Source organism: Aquarana catesbeiana, linkage group LG08 (genome assembly GCF_042186555.1).
Source record: "Aquarana catesbeiana isolate 2022-GZ linkage group LG08, ASM4218655v1, whole genome shotgun sequence".
NCBI lineage: Eukaryota > Metazoa > Chordata > Amphibia > Anura > Ranidae > Aquarana > Aquarana catesbeiana.
The window spans coordinates 78,094,882-78,117,117 of NC_133331.1; the positions used below are offsets into that span (position 1 = coordinate 78,094,882).

At 44.2% G+C, this 22,236-nt stretch overlaps 1 protein-coding gene and 2 long non-coding RNA genes across 4 annotated transcripts in view; 2 read left to right on the forward strand and 1 right to left on the reverse strand.

The window, feature by feature from the left end:
* The window catches only part of LOC141105269 (uncharacterized), a 37,832-nt gene extending 36,626 nt beyond the window's left edge, over nucleotides 1-1,206 (reverse strand). Inside the window, exon 1 of the long non-coding RNA XR_012235547.1 lies at nucleotides 1,079-1,206. This is a non-coding gene — a long non-coding RNA (uncharacterized lncRNA). The remainder of the gene's footprint in view (nucleotides 1-1,078) is intronic.
* Nucleotides 1,207-2,280: 1,074 nt separating this feature from the next.
* The window catches only part of LOC141105868 (protein FRA10AC1), a 96,672-nt gene continuing 76,716 nt past the window's right edge, over nucleotides 2,281-22,236 (forward strand). For both annotated transcript variants that reach the window (XM_073596023.1, XM_073596024.1), the window contains exons 1-2: nucleotides 2,281-2,437; nucleotides 12,014-12,090. In XM_073596023.1, coding sequence (XP_073452124.1) covers nucleotides 2,423-2,437; nucleotides 12,014-12,090 — 92 coding nt within the window. In that variant the 5' untranslated portion in view covers nucleotides 2,281-2,422. The remainder of the gene's footprint in view (nucleotides 2,438-12,013; nucleotides 12,091-22,236) is intronic.
* On the forward strand, nucleotides 12,928-13,462 carry LOC141105869 (uncharacterized). The gene is made up of 2 exons (XR_012235668.1): nucleotides 12,928-13,015; nucleotides 13,246-13,462. It is a non-coding gene; the product is annotated as an uncharacterized lncRNA (long non-coding RNA).

Here is a 22,236-nt window from a genome sequence, read left to right on the forward strand (position 1 = left end):
TGGAATGTGTAGGGGGGGACAGTGTGGAATGTGTAGGGGGGGACAGTGTGGAATGTGTAGGGGGGACAATGTGGAATGTGCAGGGGGGCGATGGAATGTGCAGGGGGGTGTGGAGTGTGCAGAGGGGCGGTGTGGAATGGGCAGGGGGGCAGTGTGGAATGGGCAGGGGGGCGGTGTGGAATGGGCAAGGCTGTGTAATGTGCAGGGGGGGGGAGGTGTAATGTGCAGGGGGGCTGTGCAGTGGGCGGGGGGGTGGAATGTGCAGGGGGTGGTGTGAGGTGCAGGGGGGTGTAATGTGCGGGGAGAAGTGTAATGTGCAGGGGGCAGTGTCATTTAGAATTTACTGTTGTAAATAAATACTGTTGTTGTTTGCTGTCTTCAGACTTTGCTATATGCAGAGAGTTTCCTTTTTTTTTTTTTTTTTTAAGGGGTTGTAAACCCTCAGGGTTTTTCACCTTTCTATGCATTAAGATGAAAAAACTCCTGTGATGCAGCAGCCCCCCAGATCCCCCCTTTTACTTACCTGAACCCGGTCTTTCCAGCTACAGGGACAAGCACACCAGCTCCAGCCAGTGTCTCGGGTCCTGATTGAATAGCTTGATAGCAGCACAGCCATTGGCTCCCACTGCTGTCAATCAAATCCAATGATGCAGGAGCCGAGGCCGAGTCCTGCTGTCTGTGCCAATAGATGCAGCAGCAGCAGGACACAGGAGCGCGCCCGCACGAGTGCCCCGAGGTAGAGCAGCTCTCCAACGGGCCACTCGAGAAGAGGAGGAGCCAGGAGCATGGCTAAAGGGACCCCAGAAGAGGAGGATCGGGGCCACTCTGTGCAAAACCAACTGCACAGAGGAGGCAAGTATGACATGTTTGTTTAACCACTTCCGGACCGCCCACAGTCGTTATTTTGAAGGAGGATATTGTTGTTATGGCAGCAGCTAGCTGCCATAACCCTGGTATCCTCGTCTTCAGTGAGCAGTCCGGTTTAAGATAGAAGCGGATTCACAGCGAGAACACTTTTATCGTCGGTGGGAGAGGGGCCCCCCCCTCCCGCTGCGGTCCGGTGCCCTCCGTCGCTTACCGGAGCCGTGGGCAGCCGTCCGGCTCCGGTCGCGTCTGTCTCCTGCCTGGGTATGGAGATGAGTGAGGGGAAGATGGCCCCCACCCGTCTCCATATCACTGCAGGGCGGAAGTGACTTCAAAAGTGTAGTAGAGCATCATGGGGAATGTAGTTCCAAAACATCTGGGGTGCCAAGGTTCGCCATCACTGCTCTAGGGTGTTAGAAAAAAAATACAAAGTATAATGTTTGGGGGTCCTAAGTAATTTTCTAGCAAAAAAACCCAACAAATCTCAGAAAGAGGCTTGGCCCTTAAGTGGTTAAAAAAAAAACAAAAAAACCTTTAGATATCCTTTAAGAGCAGATAAAATAAAAAATGAGATCTTCTGACTGCTTGAATTTTTGGATGAAAACCATGGGCAGTAATTTGACTGGTGAAGTCACATGACAAGTCTCACCCCATCGTCGACAATGGCGCTGTTCTAATCGGTGTGACGCTGACTTTGTGGTGTAGTTCTTTCACTGCTTTCAGGTGCGACTTGCATAGACTTCTGTACATGGAGCCACACAGAAGTCTTCAGAGTCGCACTGAAATCGTGTGATTTCAGTTGAAGTCGCCCAATTTCAAAGCTGCATTCAATGTGAACGAGGGATTACTCCATTTCTGAATAATGATGAGCAACCATTTTGTCTGGGTTCACACAGGAGCAGAGCGGGAAACTGCATGCGTTTTGGACAGGAATCGCACGGCGATGGTTTCGGTTTCAAATGCCTGCCTCGTATCGGTGCCACCCTAGATTATATCATCAAACTTTGGTAGAAATGTACCTCATACAATGGTGGCATTATGGCGGATGTACACGGCCCGTGTTCCCTCTCTAGAAGTCATTGTGAACGCATGAAGCCCTTCCCCCCACCCAGAGACAATTCCCAAGTCTCTGGGGGTCATGGCGGAGTGTGGACCCCTCACCCGCACTCCTCTGGTATGTCAGGAAATACCGAGTCACAATGACAGCCAGGCAACCAGCATTTCCATACTCCAGTCAGCAATAGCAGCCCATCCATTTCCCTTCATAAAAAGATTCATTGAATGATGTGACCTCCTCCTCCTCCTTCATCACCAACCCCAGCCTACAGCCATTGCGCCCAATTCCCCTGGTCAGCGCCTAATCAGTCCATCCCCTCCCCCGCCTGCCAATGTGCCCGGCTCGTCCTCCCTGCACGACACCCACTCCTTATCCAGAGCCAGTCTTGGGCCCCCTGCTGTCCATCTACCTGTACTGCAGCGGAACTATGCGCGACATGCTGTGTTTCCCATCGGACTGTTTATAGTGCTGCACGCCGTGTGTTGTGTGAAGGAAGGGGACATGGTGTCCAATTATGTGAGTACATTTCTGTGTCTACATCTGGGGGGCGGGGTGTAATTCGGGCTGGGGGCTCTGCACTGGTGGGGTTACAAGTCCCAGCATTCCCTGCCAGGCAGTGTACATAACTGAGCAATAGTCACCAGGGAGACTACAACTCCCAGCATTCCCTGCCAGGCAGTGTACATAGCTGAGGAATAGTCACCAGGGAGACTACAACTCCCAGCATTCCCTGCCAGGCAGTGTACATAGCTGAGCAATAGTCACCAGGGAGACTAAAACTCCCAGCATTCCCTGCCAGGCAATGTACATAACTGAGCAATAGTCACCAGGGAGACTACAACTCCCAGCATTCCCTGCCAGGCAGTGTACATAGCTGAGCAATAGTCACCAGGGAGACTAAAACTCCCAGCATTCCCTGCCAGGCAGTGTACATAGCTGAGCAATAGTCACCAGGGAGACTACAAGTCCCAGCATTCCCTTCCAGGCAGTGTACATAGCTGAGCAATAGTCACCAGGGAGACTACAAGTCCCAGCATTCCCTGCCAGGCAGTGTATATAGCTGAGGAATAGTCACCAGGGAGACTACAAGTCCCAGCATTCCTTTCCAGGCTGTGTACATTGCCCCTAGGAGGACTACAAGTCGCAGCATGCTTTGCTGGCAGGCTGCATAGTTGTGCAGGACCTCCAGGAGGACTACAAGCCCCAGCATTCCCTGCATTGTAGTGTACATAACTAAGTAGATTTTTCTTGGAAGACTACAAGTCCCAGCATTTCATGCATGACAGGGAAGGCCACCTAGGAGGACTACAACTCCCAGCAGGCTTCTTTAATTTACTCTGCACAAAATAAGGCAGCTTTTTTTTTTCTTAGTTTTGGACGGAGTGGAGAGGGATTTTTTTCTGCCTGTACCCCCCTTAGGGAGAGCCCCCCTCTCTATTATTGTTTTGTTTCATGTTCTCATCGAAAGTGAAAGAAAATCCCAGATGTTGGGTTACATAACTAAGTTAAAAAAAAAAAAAGACATTAGTCCGTCCAAATAAAAAAGAAACCCCCACACATTATATTACTGTCCCCACAACAGTAGTAGTGGGAAATCTTCCAATGGGGACACTGATTCTGGTGACAACCTGGGAAAACAGACTGCTGTCCACCGAAAATTTACTAGCCTGCCGTCCAACATTTGTTGGTGGAAAGTTGGCCAACAATTGTCTGATGGAGCGTACTAACGGTCGGATTTTAGGCAAACAATCTGTCATCATCATCACACAATTCCCTGCCGAAAATCTGATCGTGTGCACGAGGCTTTAGGGCCAGTTCACATAACATGCAGTCCAGTGTATCTTTCAGGCGTTTAGCGCTAAAAATAGCGACTGTAAAGCGCCTCTCAAGCCACCCCAGTGGGAAAGCTCGAGGGCTTCCACACTGGAGCGGTGTGCTTGCAGGACAGAAAAAAAAGTCCTGCAAGCAGCATCTTTGGTGCGGGAGCGGTGTATACAGCGCTCCTCCACTGCCCCTGCCCATTGAAATGAATGGGCAGCGCTGCCAAAGCACTTTGGCAGCGCCGCAACACGGGCGCTATTAACTCTTTCTTCAGCTGCTAGCAGCCCACACCGCCCCAGTGTGAAAGGGGCCTTAACCTTAAGGGCCAGTTCACATAACATGCAGTCCAGTGCATTTTTTTTCTGCATCAAAAACGCATGGAAAGTAGGTGATATAATTTTCAATGGCATAGTTCACACCAGGGCTTTCCAGTTCCAGAAAAAAAAAAAAAAAGTAGAACATTTTGCATTTTTTTTTCTGCACTGGACTGTACCGGAACACAGTAAATCGCATCACAAATGCACTGGAATGCACCAAAAATGCACTGGAACACACGTCCTTATTTAAGGTTAGGAAAAAAGAGGGGGGAAAAATGCACTGGAATGCATCAAAAACGCACCAAAAACACGCATGCAGAAAAGCATCTGGAACGCATCCAGACTGGGTTTCTATGGTGTGAACTGGCCCTAAAATAAGGGCGTGTGTTCCAGTGCGTTTTTGGTCCCTTTCACTGCGGTTTTGAGGCATTTTACCGCGTTCCAGTGCAGAAAAAATGCAGCATGTTCTACTTTTTTTTTTCTGGAACTGAAACAGACTGGTGTGAACTATGCCATTGAAAACCATATAACCTACTTTCCATGCGTTTTTTGATGCAGAAAAAGCGCACTGGACTGCTTGTGGTGTGAACTGGCCCTCAATGACTGCAGGAATGTCCCTCAAAAGAACTTCATTTGATTTTGGAATGAATGGAAATTCCTGGACCAAAACCACTCACACTATTAGAAATTTGTTAGTTCGAGAAACATTTTCTATCCCCCATCTTTGCATTTTCTCATCACTGCAGACCACAATAAATATCAGATTGACCCCCACTAATCATTAGAAACTCTTTGGAGGAGATTTCCTAAAACTGGAGAGTGCAAAATCTGGTGCAGCTGTGCATGGTAGCCAATCGGCTTCTAATTTCAGCTTGTTCAGATAAAGTGTCACTAAACCCACATCATAAAGCGATCAGTAAATGCTGTATTACATGCTATTCATACTCACTATGAAGTTTGTCTTCTGCAAAAACCTGGCTGATCCTGCTGCTCTCTATCTCTAACTTCTGTTAATGGCCCCAGTTCAGCTAGGGATTTTGCAGATGTGGTGGTAACTCTGCACATGCTCAGTTTTCAGTGAGTTTCTATGCTGAGGATTTCCTCCCTATAATATCTGAGCATCCCATGTGACTACAGAGACACACATGTGGATGTATACACAGTGGTAAATGACAGCCCACTCCCTTCCTCCTCCTCCATGCCTGCTAACCACAATGGGGGTGGGATATTACGTGTAGATTAATGGAGGCTTCACCTCTGCCTTATTTTAGGACACAGCCTGTGACTGGCAGAAATCTGCCCACACCAAGTTATTTCCACAAAATAATAAAGATTTGATTTTAAATATATTTGTATGACAATTTAAAACAGTTTACTGATATTATTTATTTTTACTCGGTATTCCAAAGGCTGTTATTATAATTTTTATTTTGACCATGTGACCAGCAGTAAAGGACTAGAAGCTCCTCCTGCTTATGTTTCCCTGCAGACAGGTTGGGAAAGATCTGGGTCATGTGACAGCTGGATATCAGAAAAAAGGTACTTAGATGTGTTTGTTTGTTTTTTTCAAATACAAACCCTTTCACACTGGGGTTGTTTTCAGGCTCTTTAGCGTTTGAAATAGCCTATGCTAAGCACCTAAAAACCGCCTGCCATTCATTCTAGTGCGACTTTTCACACCGGGGCAGTGCGCTTGTGGGACGTTCTGATGCTCAGCCTGGATCTCCCGTCGCAAAGGGAGGCCCAAGCAACCAGCCGGCAGGTCCACCGGCTGGCCGAAGACCCGAACAAAGCCAATGCTTCGTTCAGGTCTCGGATCTAGTAACCCGGAAGCAATGTCATCACTTCCCGGATTATTGGCATCTTAAAGGTGCCAGTTTTAAAAAATAGAAAGTATTCAAAAATGCTGATCTTGACGTTTTGAATACTTTCAAGTGCAGAGGAGGGGTTTAGGGTCTTATAGACCTCCAAACCCTCCATAAAGAGTACCTGTCACTGCCTATTACTGTCACAAGGGATGTTTACATTCCTTCTGACAGCAATAAAAATTAAAATTTTACACTTTTTTTTTTTTTTTAATGTACAGAATATCGGCAGACAATATCGGCTATCAGCCTGAGAGGTTGCCGAAATATCGGTATCGTATCGACACAGAAAAAACAAGATTAGTCGATCCCTAGTTAAAAAGCACCCCGCTAGCGGCCGAAAAGCCCCAGTGTAAAAGGGGTCTAATTAGTGCGAACATCCACATACAGAATAGAAGGAACAATGGAAATTAAACCATGTGTGTTTAGTATCACTTTAACCAATTTAGCCCCGGGAGGATTTACCCACTTCCTGATCAGGCCATTTTTTGCGTTACAGCACTGCGTTGCTTTACTGTCGTTTTTGTTTGTATACACCGCTCCTACAGTGCCTCAAAGAAGCTGCTTGCAGGACATTTTTTAGCGTCCTGCCAGCGCAGCGCTCCAGTGTGAAAGCACTCGGCTTTCGTCATACATTTAGGCCAAAATGTATTCAGCCACATGTCTTCAGCAACATGGGGCATGTTGAGTCCATGGAATATTTTATATTTTGCTACAAGTTGTGGGAAAATGACAAACCCTTTTTTTTTTTTTTTTTTTGCACAAAGTTGTCACTAAATGATATATTGCTCACACAGGCCATTGGCATATGTGGAATTACACCCCAAAATACATTCTGTTGCTTCTCCTGAGTATGGGGATATCTCATGTGTGGGACTTTTTGGGAGCCTAGCCGCATACGGGGCCCCGAAAACCAATCACCGCCTTCAGGATTTCTAAGGGCGTAAATTTTTGATTTCACTCCTCACTGCCTATCACAGTTTCGGAGGCCATAAAATGCCAAGATAGCACAACCCCCCCCCCCCCCAATGACCCAATTTTGGAAAGTAGACACCCCAAGCTATTTGCTGAGAGGCATGGTGAGTATTTTGCAGCTCTCATTTGTTTTTGAAAATGAAAAAAAGGAAGAAAAACATTTTTTTTTTCTTTTTTCAATTTTCAAAACTTTGTGTCAAAAAGTGAGGTCTGCAAAATACTCACCATACCTCTCAGCAAATAGCTTGGTGTGTCTACTTTCCAAAATGGGGTCATTTGGGGGGGGGGGTTGTGCCGTCTGGGAATTCCATAGCCTCCAAAACTGTGTTAGGCAGTGAGGAGTGAAATAAAACATTTACACCCTTAGAAATCCTGAAGGCGGTGCTTGGTTTTTTGGGGTCCCGCACGCGGCTAGGCTCCCAAAAAAGTCTCACACATGTGGTATCCCCGTACTCAGGAGAGGCAACAGAATGTATTTTGGGGTGTAATTTCACATATGCTCATGGCATGTTTAAGCAATATATCATTTAGTGACAACTTTGTGCAAAAAAAAAAAAAAAAAAAAGTGTCTTTTTCCCGCAACTTGTGTCACAATATAAAATATTTCATGGACTTGACATGCCTCTCAGCAAATAGCTTGGGGTGTCTACTTTCCAAAATGGGGTCATTTGGTTGGGGAGGTTGAACTGTCCTGGCATTTTATGCACAACATTTAGAAGCTTATGTCACACATCACCCACTCTTCTAATCACTTGAAGCCCTTACTGACACTTTTTGTTTACATGAAAATTTTTTTTTTTTGTTTTGCAAGAAAATTACTTTGAACCCCCAAACATTATATATATATATATATATATATTTTTAAAGCAAAGGCCCTACAGATTAAAATGGTGGGTGTTTCATTTTTTTTTTTCACACAGTATTTGCGCAGCGATTTTGCAAACGCATTTTTTGGGAAAAAACACACTTTTTTTTATTTTAATGCACTAAAACACATTATATTGCCCAAATGTTTGATGCAATAAAAAAGATGATCTGTTCCTTTTCATTTTTGTTTATCATTTTTATCATTTTTATTGTTATCTCAGGGAATGTAAATATCCCCTATGATAGCAATAGGTAGTGACAGGTACTCTTTTTTTTTGAAAAAATTGGGGTCTATTAGACCCTAGATCTCTCCTCTTCCCTCAAAGCATCTGACCACACAAAGATCGGTGTGATAAAATGCTTTCCCAATTTCCCAATGGCGCTGTTTACATCTGGCAAAATCTAAGTCATGAAATGCTCGTAGCTTCCGATTTCTTAGGCCATAGAGATGATTGGAGCCATTCTGTTCTCTGATCAGCTGGCGGAACCAATAGTTGCATTCTCAGGTTCCCTGTTGGGACAGGAGAGCCAGAGAAAACCATGGAACACGGTGGGAGGCCATTTCTTGTAAAAGCAGTCTAGAGGCTAAGTAGCCGATAGGATTGCTTTTTACGTGAAAGCCGACCGCTGGCTGAAAAGAATGATACCAAGATTATACCTAAACCCGCAGGCATCATTCTGGTATAACCACTCAAAGTCCAGCAACACACCAGTACGTTGCTGGTCCTTGTTGGGCATATATTGTAATCTTTTTTTTTTTTCATGCAGCCTGCGGGCTGAACGAAAAAAAGATTGATTGGTGGGTATGCCCACCATTAGAATACCTCCTTTTATCCACCCACTTCTAATGATGGGCATACATGCACCATTTTGTTTTTAACTGTGGTGGTGAAACCACCTCCTACAGCGCTGGAGTCACGACTTTATGTATTGTGGGAGCAAACGCTGTTCCTGTCAAGATAAATAAATCCGTGCTGCAGCTGAATGGCGTACCTGCTAAGCAAATGATGGTTAACAATAAAACAAAGTAACAGTACAGTATAACAGTAAGACATACCATACCTGCAACGCAAATACAAAAAAAATAGTAAAAAATAAAACATTTTTTAACGCAATCTGTGCCTAAAATATATATATGCCGAAGCATGGGGGCATCCGCCCGCAAAAGTTAGGAGCAAATCGCTCCTCCACCCCTGCTGCCCCCATGCTTCGGCATATATGCTCTTTTTTTTAACTGTGGTAGTGAAATCACCTCCTACAGCGCTGGAGTCACGGCTTTATGTATTGTGGGAGCAAACGCTGTTGCTGTCAAGATAAATTAATCCGCGCTGCAGCCGAATGGCGTACCTGAAAACAAAAAAATGGTTAACAATAAAACACAGTAAACAGTAAAGTATAAAAAAATTTACATACCTGAAAAGCAAACATGATAAAACATAATAACAATATAACATTATGAGAGAGATAGAGAGAGAAAAAACTATTTTTGTTTTTTTTACTAAATGCGATGGCATTTGGGAGACCATGTGAAAGTGTGTCCTAGTCTATGCAGTGCTGTACCCTACGCTAAAACTCAACTAGTGTATGGTAGCGTTCAAAACATTCACCAATGCAAAGACCAGGATTGTCAGGACAGGAGGGACAATAATAGTGGGTGTCACGCCTATATCCGCGCTTGCTGCAGGCATGACATCTTCTTTGGGGGGCTCGTTGGGTAGGGGTACTCGGGGGGGGTACTCGGGGGCCTCTCATGCAGCCGGCTTACTGAAAACAGAAGGGCTCTGACGATCTCTTCCTGGAATTTAAGGAAGGATCCAGTCCGTCCTGAAGCTCTGTATAGCACATGAGCGTTCAGCAAAGCCAATTGAAATAAGTATACAGACACTTTTTTATACCAGTGTCTGGCCTTACGGGCAACTAGGTACGGCGCCAAAAACTGGTCGTTGAGGTCCACCCCTCCCATATTTTGGTTATATTCGTGGACACAGAGGGGTTTCTCCACAACACCAGTCGCCGTAGAAATTTGGACCGTCGTGTCTGCATGAAGGGAGGTAAGAACGAAAACATTCTTATTATCCCTCCACTTCACTTCACAGCGAGCAAATTATTACACTTGAAGCAGGCTCTCTCCCCCAGCCTAAGACGGGAATCTACAAGCCTCTGAGGTAAGCCCCGGCGATTAGGTCGCACGGTGCCACATGCTCCTATCTGATGATCACACAAGTGACTAAAAAGTGGCACGCTCGTGTAATAATTGTCTACATACAAATGGTACCCCTTTCCGAATAAGGGTGACACCAAGTCCCACACAATCTTGCCAGCACTCCCTATGTAATCTGGGCAGTTTGGCGGCTCTACGTGACTATCTTTTCCCTTGTAAACCATAAATCTACATGTATAGCCTGTGGCCCTGTCACAAAGCTTATACATCTTGACCCCGTATCTGGCACAGTGTCTGGGAAGACACTGTTTGCAAGACAAGTGGCCAGAAAACTTAATCAGGGACTCCTCAACGCAGACAACTTGATGGGGAGTGAACAAGTCTGCAAAACGTTGGTTGAAGTGGTTTAAGAGGGGCCAAATTTTGTAGGGCCCATCGTATCCAGGGTTTCCACAAGGACGACAGAGTTCATTGTTGTTGAAATGCATGAACCGCAAGATCTGCTCATATCGTGCCCTGGTCATGAAGGCAGAGAACACGGGCATATGGTGAATTGGGTCAGTGGACCAATATGACCGCAACTCACTCTTTTTAGTTATGCCCATGAGGAGGGATAGACCCAGAAAGGTCGAAAAATTCGGAAACCGTAGTTGGTTTCCAATCTTTGGCAAGGGAGGACTGGGGATTAGTGGCGATGTATAGACCAGCATACAAATTACTTTGGTCCACAATAGATCTATAGAGATCTTCGGAGAAAAACAGCGAATAGAAATCAAGTGATGTAAAATCAACTGTTTCACCTGAATGCCGGGTTGGCCAGTGAATGGAGGAAGTACGGGTGCTGCAGAAGTGGAGGGTTCCCAATTAGGGTTGGCGAGTGCAGCAGGAAGGGGGCACGACGGGCCTGTGTTTGTCTTTTTCTTGGTGGCAGCGGGACACTACTTGTGCTTGCCACCTCACCAGCTTGAACTGCACTTATGGGACTCGCCACGTCACCACGTGTTATTGCAGTGCTGGTTTGACTACGACCAGTGTGTACTAGGCCGCTGGTGCTTGCCAGTTCACCAGAAGGATGGGCGGCACTAGTACTTCTCTGCTCCATACGAGAGCCCTACGGTTCTTGCACCTCAACAGCAGAAGAAGATCGGGGTCTGGTACGCCTGACGTTGGCAGGGACCACAACTCCGTCGTCAGAGCTATCTGTCATGGAACCGCTGTCATCTACAGGATCGTATTCTGAGCCTGAATCTGGCAAATGAGTGACTTCCTCTTCACTATCTGTCATGCTCAGAAACGTGTAGGCCTCTTCACTAGTGTACCTTCGATTTGCCATTTTGGGCTCTAAATTTACTGGTACACTAGTGAGACTCACATGTAAAAAAGCTCCTGACTGTTAGCGACTGACTCAAACGCTACCAAAAAAACGCTGCAGTTATGTGTGTTGTGTTTCGTAAGTGACAGTGATCGATTGATACTGCACTTGGGTGGGCTGGGCCGGGCGGAGGGGCAAAACGCAGGTGCTAGCAGGTATCTGGGCTGATCCCGCTAACACTGCGTTTTTGGGAACCATAAACTACTGGGGACGCAGTATATCTGCATGAGGCGGTCAGCAAGTGGTTAAAACTGTCATTTTCGGTTTCAGCCAAATACATTCTGAATCTTTGGTTTCGGTTTCAGCACCAAGATGTCTATGCGGTGCACCTCTACTTTCCGCCTCTTCTGGTAATCCCTGCTAGTGCTGTCAGCTCCTCCCTCCTTCAGGTGCCTCCTGTAGCAAGCTGGATGCTGGGCTGGTGTAGCAAACATAAAAAAAAATTGGGCAGCTGTGGTGTGTTCTTATGCCAATCATCATGAACTACACACCTGCATGATGCATCTTGGCCCTCTGCACTATTCCCCCCCCCCCCGCAGTACATCGGGCTGCTTTAATACAATACACATTAGCTCAAGTGTGGTAATGCACCATAGCAGAGCGCATAAGTGTAAATCTGCCCATAAAGTTACTTATTTAAAGTGAGAGCAGCTGTAAAAGCTGTAAACCTGTCACAGCCAAGGTTCCTACATTTATTATTTATTGTTTATGCAGGCACGCGGCTACCAAGGCTACGAATCCGATTTTAGCGATGAAGAAGGAGAACCGGACACTAATGCCAAGAAAAGACGGTAACAAGTTCCAAGATGTCTATTGTTTATGTTTAGCATCTTCTTGTACAGTCCCCCATATATATTACAAGTTTTGCTTGCAGCTGATAGAGTAAACGAGCACCAATGCCAGGATGATCGCAGCCAGCTTCCAACTTGTGTGAGTTTCGTGCTATGTGTGCTAAATGAAAGGACTACCATTCAAAATAAATCATGCACACTGCAAATTCAAACTTTAACAGTGGGGAAAAGGACTTGCAGAATAGTGCATCTGTTATCCGACTAATGTAGACTGAATGACAAACTACTTCTTCATTGCACTTCTCAATGAGGCGGTGAACTGAAAAAAAATAATTATTTCAAAGGGTGCTTCAATGAGTACACAATATTGGTCTTGTCTGTATATATACAGGTTTAGTGAACGGTGTTTTTACTCCATTCAAGTACCTGATGTTACACAAAGCTAACGTTCCAGGATCTGTATCCATATTTAAAAAATAGTTCAATAAGGTTCAAAAAATGACAGTTACATGACTAAGTGAGAGGGTCTAATTGTGTTAAAGTGGAACTAATGGTAAAAATGCTTAGGTCCAATGGTTCGATGCTTGCAAAGTCCCCTGCCAGCACTGACATCTTCTCCCAGACTTCTTCTGGTGCCAGTCTTCAGCCATTTTTATTGGCTGGCGCCCATTTGCAGGAGTGCAGTCGCACTCCGTTTACATTCTACAGGGGATTGCGAACAGACCGGTGAGTGTATTTTATTTTAGAAATGCAGATAAGTTATTGCAGAAAAGACAGTTTGCATCTCTCTTCTTCAATAAAGACCCTGACTGTTCGCAATTTTAACATCTGCTTTTAGGACTCATTCACACCTGAAAACAGATGGGAAATCCTTGCAGATTTCGCTCAGAGATATGAGTACACATCAGTTTTCATCTACGTTTCAGTGAGTTTTTATGCACATTGACATCAGTTTTCATGTGTCATTGATGTGCCCTGTTCACACCACAGTGCCAATGTCATGCCAGTTCTTTTTTTCCATGCATAAAACTGCAAACACATTGCAGATTCCTGTGCTGAAAAAATCTGCATGTGATACCAGTGTTGTGAACAGGGCACATAGAGAATAGGTTTAATTTTTTTTTTTTTTTTTTTTTTTTTTTTGTGCCCATGCAGAACGCGTGCAGGAAAACTGAAAAAAATTGAAAAGAAAAAAAAAAAACACTGATGTGAACATGGAATACACAGGACTGAAAATGTATTGTCTTACAGAAACTCTCAGGAGAGGGGAACCGCAGCTGTCACAAAGTGCTCAGAGATAGAGGTCTCCATTGAACATCCCAGGCATTATAAAGTGCTGTTCCAATTTTTCTTAAAAATGAACTGAACTGAAGTGAACTGTTTTAATTTATTACTGTAATTCAGTCAGGCAGTAAAAACAGTAGAAATGATCCCTCTCTTTTTTTTTTTCTTTTCCTTTTTTTGCAACAAGGATTAAAAAGGCTCTGTGCTCACAGCAAATAGTAGCTTTCCACACTAAAAAAAGTAGCCCAGCCCGGCCATTTACTCCCCTGAACACTGTCTAATCAGCAGCACTACTCAGGGAGTGATAGAGACGTTCATTAGCACAGTGTTCAGTGGAGCCTGTCCTAACTGCAGAAGAAATAAAAAAAAAAAAAAAAAAAGAAGAATTTATTACTGCATAGGCAATCAGACTGCATTACAAAAATAATTTAAAGTGGTTCAATTGAGTTTTAAGTTTTTTTTAATTATAACCTTCAGATAGTGATGTCAGGTAGTGGCACAGATTGACAGGGTCATTTGAGATCAGTTGTGTAGGCCAACCCTTCCACCTTACTTGGAATTCGCAGTGGTTTGTGTTCCTTGCAATAGGTCATAGTATAGAACCATCCTGTACTGGTATATGTATAATTTTTAACATCTCAGTTCTTTAAAATGTGTTTTTTTTTTTGTTTTTTTTTTTGTTTTTGATTTTATTTCACTTATTTATATTTTGCCAAAGTATGACATTTTTGAGTATAGCCTCATATATTAATAATTGATATAAGGTATGAAAGTACCATCATCCAAGTTGATATATGAAAAATTGGAAAGGTGGAAATGTGAGGGCAGTTGCTGATGCTGACCAATACACATAACCACCTATAGTGGTTAATGGACTATCTCGGTACTGATACAATGACAAATTAGTTGTGATAAAAATCAAACTTTAATACATATAAAAAACATACAGGGGTATTAAAAAATACACCACAAATAACTAACTACTAATGGGTTCCCCCGTAGAGTTTCTGTTGGAGTGGGGTATAAGTTGTATCCTCTACCGGTTTCGCGGTATAGACTGCTTCTTCAGAAGGATTGGTCTATGGAGTAATACATTTAGACAAAGCATAATTACAGGACAAAATAAATTTTAACAACATATTACAATCAATGTTAAGGTAGGAAGACCCGCTCACCCGTTTGAACGAAACCAACTAGCGATTGGACCCCGACAAAATCCCCCCGCAGCGGACAAGGGGGATTGTGAATGACAATCTCTAATTAAAAGGTAATGATAAAGGTTAAAATATAAATAAGTTTTCCACAAAAGGTGGTGTGGTAGAGGAACCAAACCAGTGCCTCTGTGAGGCAGAATAAGAAGGGAGGGGGGGATGGCGAAAGGGGGGGTTGAAGAGGGGGAGGGGAAAGGAACGGAAGGGACTGGACAATCAAAGTGTGAGGTGGTAAATGTAGGCGTGAAGGAAAAGGCGGGGGGGGGGGGGGGCTGGGGATGGGGAGGAAAGAAGGGAAAAGAATGCAGGAAAACCAAGGGATGAAAAGAAGTGAGTGGTGTGAAGTGAATGTGTGGAAAGAAAAGGGGAGAGATAGTGATGAAATGGTGATAGTGTAGGAAGAAACCCTATGCAGGGGAAATGGGAAGGGGATAAGAAGGGAGGGGGGTTGTGGGGGTGTAGGGTGGGGGGGAGGGGCTAAAAACCAAGGGAAAGGGGGAAGGGGAGGGGGGAAGTGCCGAAATTGTGGACAGAAAACCACCTGGCCCACCACAGTAGCATATATTTCAATAAGCAACTCACCAGACTGGTAGCCTCCCTGGCGGTTTTCCCGAGTGTGGCTCGGGGTTAAAATTCAGTACCATTAGCGGTAACCCCGAGCCACACTCGGGATCGCATTGCAGGATCCTGGGGCGGCTTTACTTACCTTGTCCCCGGGATCCTGCGATGTCCCCCGCAGTGTCTGCGGGCTCCATCCTCCTCCGAAGCCTCTCCGTGCCAGGCTCCGTTCCCTGCGAGCGGCGCGACGCACGGGGGCGGAGCCTGGCGGCAAATTCAAAAAACTGTCAAAATCATAACACATACAGTACTGTAATCTTACAGATTACAGTACTGTATGAAATGATTTCACATCCCTTTTGTCCCCAGTGCTCTGGCCCATGCCCTGCATGCAGTTTTACATGATATACACTGTTCTTTCTGCCTGGAAACTGGAGATTGTCCATAGCAACCAAAAAGCGTCCCTTTACGTCAAAAGTGGCTTTAGACCAGCTAGAAAACAGCGATAATAAATTAGAACACTTGCAGAATTGAGCGATAGTGAATTGTGGGGAAATTTATTTTATTACTATTTTTTTAAATTTTTTTAAATTATTTATTTTTATTTATTATATTATAATTTATGTTTTTGTGTTTCAAACTTTATCATACCCGGGATATCTACTAGACTATGGTTTGGACAGATTTAAGTGTGTTATTGTTAAGATTTACAGACCTACAATATAAAAACGCCAAATTTCCATGCAAAATAATGGTACCGCTTTCAGCACCTAAAATCCGAAATAATCATATCGCCAGGGAGGTTAAACTGGCCATAGTAGAGCAATTGCATGAGCTGGATGGAATGTGGGGCAGAACAGGATAAAGTTAGATGGGAGCACAATCAAAGATAGCTCCAAAATAATGCAGAGGCCACTGTGACTGTATGGGCACAGATGACTAATCTATCTAGAAGTCCCTATAGTGGCAACCAAATCTGCAAAAGAAACACAATCGCTGTACCATAATGTCAGGGGGGTTGGAGAAGGGAAAGGGAGAGAGGATAGGGGAATGGGGAGAGAGTGGAGGAGAGAGGACGCTGAGGGAAAGCATACCCCCCGCACTGCTCTCAACAAGCGTCACTCACCTGTAAATGCAACCGTCCATCCCATTAGCCCAGCATGGAGAGTCACTGCTGCTCACATAGTGGTCCCGAAGGAACCACTATATGAGCTCCCCAACCCTGCAGGCGTCAATGCACACCGCCAAATGGCGGTGTCTGACGTTACAGGGTCAGTTTACTCGCACTGCGCAGGTGCACGGTTCGTGCTACTGCGCAAGTGCGCCCTGGCCGAGCCCACAGGCTGGAACACACGATGGGGAAAAAGTGAGGGAAAGGAAAGGGATGAACAGGAAGAAGGTAAAGAGATGGGGAAAGGAGAGGGGGAAAGGGGTAGGGGAGGAAAAGTAAAGTAATGAAGCAGATAACAACATAGGAGAAAGGACAAGAAATAGATCACAAAAATGGTTTGTAAGAGACCATTTTATTAAGACCCGGGGGGAGGGTGGCATTGAGCCGTTCAATCCATAGTGTCTCCCTCTGTAGGATTGTTCGGTCCCAGTCACCCCCCCTGAGGTTTTGTTGAACCACCTCGAGAACTAGAAATTGGACAACAGAGATATCATAGAGCTGGTAAAGTCCAATATGTCTACGTATGGTAGTGAGTTTTCCTCTGCCAGAGTGGTAGAGGTGGTCACCTTTCCTTTTCCTAAATTCTCGGATAGTCTTACCGACGTAAAAGGCATTATTATTATTATTATTATTATTATTCAGGATTTATATAACGCCAACAGTTTACGCAGCGCTTTACAATATAAAAGGGAGACAATACAGTTATAATACAATACAATAGGATTAAGAGGGCCCTGCTCAGAAGAGCTTACAATCTAATAGGGTGGGGCATTTCATCTACATACCATAAGGTATATGAACTCCCTGGTCCCACAGTCTGCAAAAGTTTGTGGGATAAAATTTTCACCATTGGGTAAAATGAATTGCTTTCCCTCAAGGACCCAAGGGCAGCGGGGGCAATCGCCACATCTAAAGGTCCCATTAGGTCCAGGTCTCGAAAGATTCAAGGACACATAATGACTACAAGTCAACTGATCACGTAGGGAACATGCCCTGCGGAACACCAAATCGGGGACAGGCCACACGTCTGCCCAGAATATGGTGTTCGGCAAGTAGGTGCCAATGATTGGATAAGATAGTTCTGAGTACTTTATGGTGGGCTGAATATGTAGTGATAAACGGAGTCATTAGAGGATGGTTGTTTGGAACGATTATAAAGTAAAGAATTCCTGGAACGTGAAAAAGCTTTGTTGAAAGCTTTTCTGAGGTTTGTACGCGAATACCCTCTCAGTAATAGCCGTTCGCGTAGGGCATTAGCCTGGAGTCTGAAATCACTTTTGAGTGTGCAATTTCTTCGTAAGCGCAGGTATTGCGCAAAAGGTATGCTATGCACCAGTGGTTTAGGATGGGCACTGGTTGCGTGTAGCAGCGTATTTTCGGCTGTGGGCTTACGATATAGATCAGTGCCCAACGTGCTGTCTGGTTGTTTGATAATGGACAGATCCAAAAATGGGATCTGACCATTATCAAACTTGAATGCTGTTCCGACGTGCCAAAAACGACGCATGCTCTGAAGCAAGTACGAGACGGAAGCTATTGGCTACTGGCTATTGAACTTCCGTTTTCTAGTCCTGTCGTACGTCACCGCGTTCTGGACGGTCGGAATTTGGTGTGACCGTGTGTATGCAAGACAGCTTGAGCGGAATTCCGTCGGAACCGGTCGTGTGTACAGGGCATAAGAATCCCTGTTTAGTGAGAAAAACAAGGAGTCCCCCCCCCCCCCCCCTCCTTGCTATTCATCCTGACCATTGTCACCAGGAAGGAAAGTGAGGGCAGTGGGAAAAAGGTTGGAAGGTAAGGCAGCTAGGGAGGGTGGCAGTTAAAGTAGAACTAATGCTGGCCATAAACATTTTGATTAAAAATCATTTTTTTTTTTTCTTCTGTCCGCTGGTAATATTTGATCTTTAGTTGATAACCCATTTGATTGTTATGCCACACAGTGGGAAGTCAACTTCCAACAATAGTTAATTTACAGTCATAAATTATCGCATCTGTTTCCACCATGTAATCACAAAATCTGATTAAGAAATACAATCGTATTTATGAACAAAGTACCACAGTGCTGCTGATTGGTTTGATAGAATCGCACATCGATTTGATAAATTAAATTAAAAAAAAATATATATATCAAAGCGTGTATGGCCACCAAAAAAGGCAACAGGTGTTTTTTGGGTTTTTTTTTGGGGGGGGGGGGTATTAAGGATAGGGTCGAGGCTTGTTTGGACTTGGAAGAACTTTTAAACAGGCGGTTGAACCACTTTTTTAGCACACCCAAATTTCCCCTCTTTAAGCTGCAAAGGCAGCAGACCGGGATGTCCACATGCCGGGATACTTTGCTATACGCCTACAACAACATTTTGAATTCGACCCAATCAAAAAAAAATGGGGACGTGGAGCAACCACCTTGCAGACTTGCCATTGCCAGACCCCAGGTGCTGCGAACAAATTTATTGCAGAGCAGCCTTTCTGTCTTCATTTGCTACATACTTTTTCTAGGTTCTTGTCTGAGTAAAACATGGAAACAAGAGGGTCAACATGACAACCAGATAACTAGTATTTTCATACTGCAGTCAGCAATAGCATCCTTCATGTGTCTCTCATGACAGGTTTACTTTGACTAAGGTATTCTATTAGCCCGTACACAAGATCTGAAAATCGGACGACAGATCGTCCATTTTTTTTTTTTTTTTTCTTTCTCGCATGCTAGTCGCATATCGAAAATGGAGAGGTTACTAAAGGTACGAAAATTCTTGTACAAGAGAATAAAAAATCGGAAGTGATGTCATGTGTTTTGTATTTTCAGACGACAACTGTACTGATTAAACGAAAATCACATGATCTGGTATCATGCGTGAAAAATTTTCGTGTTTGTGCGATTGGATAATATCGGATGAACTGTCATAATTGGCTCTCGAAAGCTATGTACCAACGATCTGATTATCGTACGATTATATTTTTTGTTCAATTTTCGGATCATGTGTACAGGCCATTAGGGCCAAATCACTGTTGCCTGATTACAAGAGAGTAAAAGTTCTCACCACCATCCTCAAATTAATCACCCCCCTCCCCCCAAATCTTACCAGGTGAGGACCAGGACTTTCCTCTTTTCTTCTTCTACCAGTGGTGGCCATTCTTCCAGGACTAAGCAGTGCTCCTATAATAATGACATGTGTGTACTGCTAGTTAATACTGCTAATGCCCCGTACACACGGTCGGACTTTGTTCGGACATTCCGACAACAAAATCCTAGGATTTTTTCCGACGGATGTTGGCTCAAACTTGTCTTGCATACACACGGTCACACAAAGTTGTCGGAAAATCCGATCGTTCTGAACGCGGTGACGTAAAACACGTCCGTCAGGACTATAAACGGGGCAGTGGCCAATAGCTTTCATCTCTTTATTTATTCTGAGCATGCGTGGCACTTTGTCCGTCGGATTTGTGTACACACGATCGGAATTTCTGACAACGGATTTTGTTGTCGGAAAATTTTATCTCCTGCTCTCCAACTTTGTGTGTCGGAAAATCCGATGGAAAATGTCCGATGGAGCCCACACACGGTCAGAATTTCCGACAACACGCTCCGATCGGACATTTTCCATCGGAAAATCCGACCATGTGTACGGGGCATAATAGTTGGCATTTTCTTCCACTTTACCTTTTTGGATGAAAAAAAAAAAAAGCTAGAGTTCATTGTATACCTTCTTTACTACAGGTACAAATGGGAGAGATGGCAAAAGCTATTTTTCTTTATTAGGGTGAAAGAAGCCAAGACTTCATTTAATATGGTTACATAAATGGATCCCTTAGAAACATGTAACACAAATGAGAGATGAAAAACAGGCTTAATGGGTTTAGTTTGGTCCTCAGTTGTGCGTTGCTGTCAGTTTGTGTTAAATATTTGGAGCTGAGTCCATACAGACTTTTATTCCATTTGTTCCCAGCATCGCTCATTAGATCTCTCATCCACATATAATTCATCACAGGATTCTGTCATCACTCAGAGGGAAGAGTACGCTATTAAAAACAGAATATTTTTACTTTATTTTTTTTTAGAACTGTTGAGTACAACATATGGGTATAATTTACTGTGAATGTACAATGAGTCTCTTATATGAAATGTGCCAGAAAGGAAAAGCGAGCTGCCATGACAACCTGACACATTACGTTCCCGGCTAGCTTTTACCGGCTGAAGCCTAATCTTTTGTTACAATGTTAGCTGCTGGGCCTATTATGCGCATCATTTGATTTCTACACTATATTGTCAAATATATCGGGACGCTTGCTTTTAGACGCACATGAACTTTAATGGCATCCTAGTCTGTCTGTAGGGTTAAATATTGAGTTGACCCGCCATTTGCAGCTATAACAGCTTCAACTCTTATGGAAAGGCTGTCCACAAGGTTTAGGAGTGTGTCTATGGGAATTTTTGACCATTTTTCCAGAAGCGCATTTGTGAGGTCAGGCACTGATGTTGGACGAGAAGGCCTGGCTCGCAGTCTCCGCTCTAATTCATTACAAATTTGTTCTATTGGGTTGAAGTCAGGACTCTGTTCAGGCCGGTTAAGTTCCTCCACCCCAAACTCGCTCATCCATGTCTTTATGGACCTTACTCTGTACACTAGTGCGCAGTCCTGTTGGAACAGGAAGAGGCCCTTCCAAAACTGTTCCCACAAAGATGGGAGCATGAAATTGTCCAAAACGTCTTGGTATGCTGACACCTTAAGAGTTCCCTTCACTGGAACTAAGGGGGGTGAACAAGTCATTATAACGTTAACAGACCTTGCTGAATCTGGTCTGGGAATCTAGACATCATTGACCTTTTGGTCAAAAAAGACATGGAGTACATTTTTTTTTTTTTTTTTGGCACATCATAAGCCCAAATTCCAAAAATGTTGGGACGCTGTATAAAACCTACATAAAACAGGATGCACTGAATTGCAAATCTCATAAACACATATTTTATTCACAATACAAAAGTGAAAAGATATCAAATGTTTAAATTGTGTTGCTGCCATCAGTTTCAAAATGACCTTTTATATTTTTTCTTAAAATGGTATATTTTCTCAGTGTGATCTGTTTTTTTTTCTTTTGTGAATAAAATATGGGTTTTTGAGATTTCCAAATCATTGCATTCTGTAATTAGGTAAATTTTACACAGCATCCAAACTTTTTTGAATTGGAGTTGTACTGTAATCAAGCATGTGGCTAAAACTAGGGATGAGCCCAATGTTCGAGTCGAACGTATGTTCGACTTAAACATCGGGTGTTCGCCTGTTCGCCGAACAGGGAACATTATGCGGTGTTCGTGGCAAATTCGAAAGCCGTTAATGTCTATGGGACATTAACGTGAAAAACCAAAAGTGCTCATTCTAAAGGCTTATATGCAATTCATTGCCATAAAAAGTGTTTGGGGACCCAGGTCCTGCCCCAGGGGACATGTATCAATGCAAAAAAAAGTTTTAAAGACGGACGTTTTTTCGGGAGCAGTGATTTTAATCATGCTTAAAGTGAAACAATAAAAATGAAATATTCCTTTAACCACTTCCCGCCCGGCCTATAGGAGATTGATGGCCAGGAAGTGGTTATGTTAGCCTGACTGGGTGTCCTGTGACAGGACACCATGCTGGCGCGCCCATGGGGGCGCGCATTGCGTCGATCGCGAGTGCGGCTTGTTAGTCTGACACCCCGCATCTCCGATCGTGATAAGAAGCCTCTGTCAGAGGCTTCTTACCACGTGATCAGCTGTGACCAATCACAGCTGATCATTGCGTGAACCAGGAAGTGGCGGTAAACGGCATTCCTTGGTTCGCGCTGACAGGGAGAGCCGATCGGCGGCTCTCCCTGTCACAGGGGGGGGGGTCTGTGCTGATAATCAGCACATTGATTATCAGCACAGACCCCTCAAATGTAACAATCACC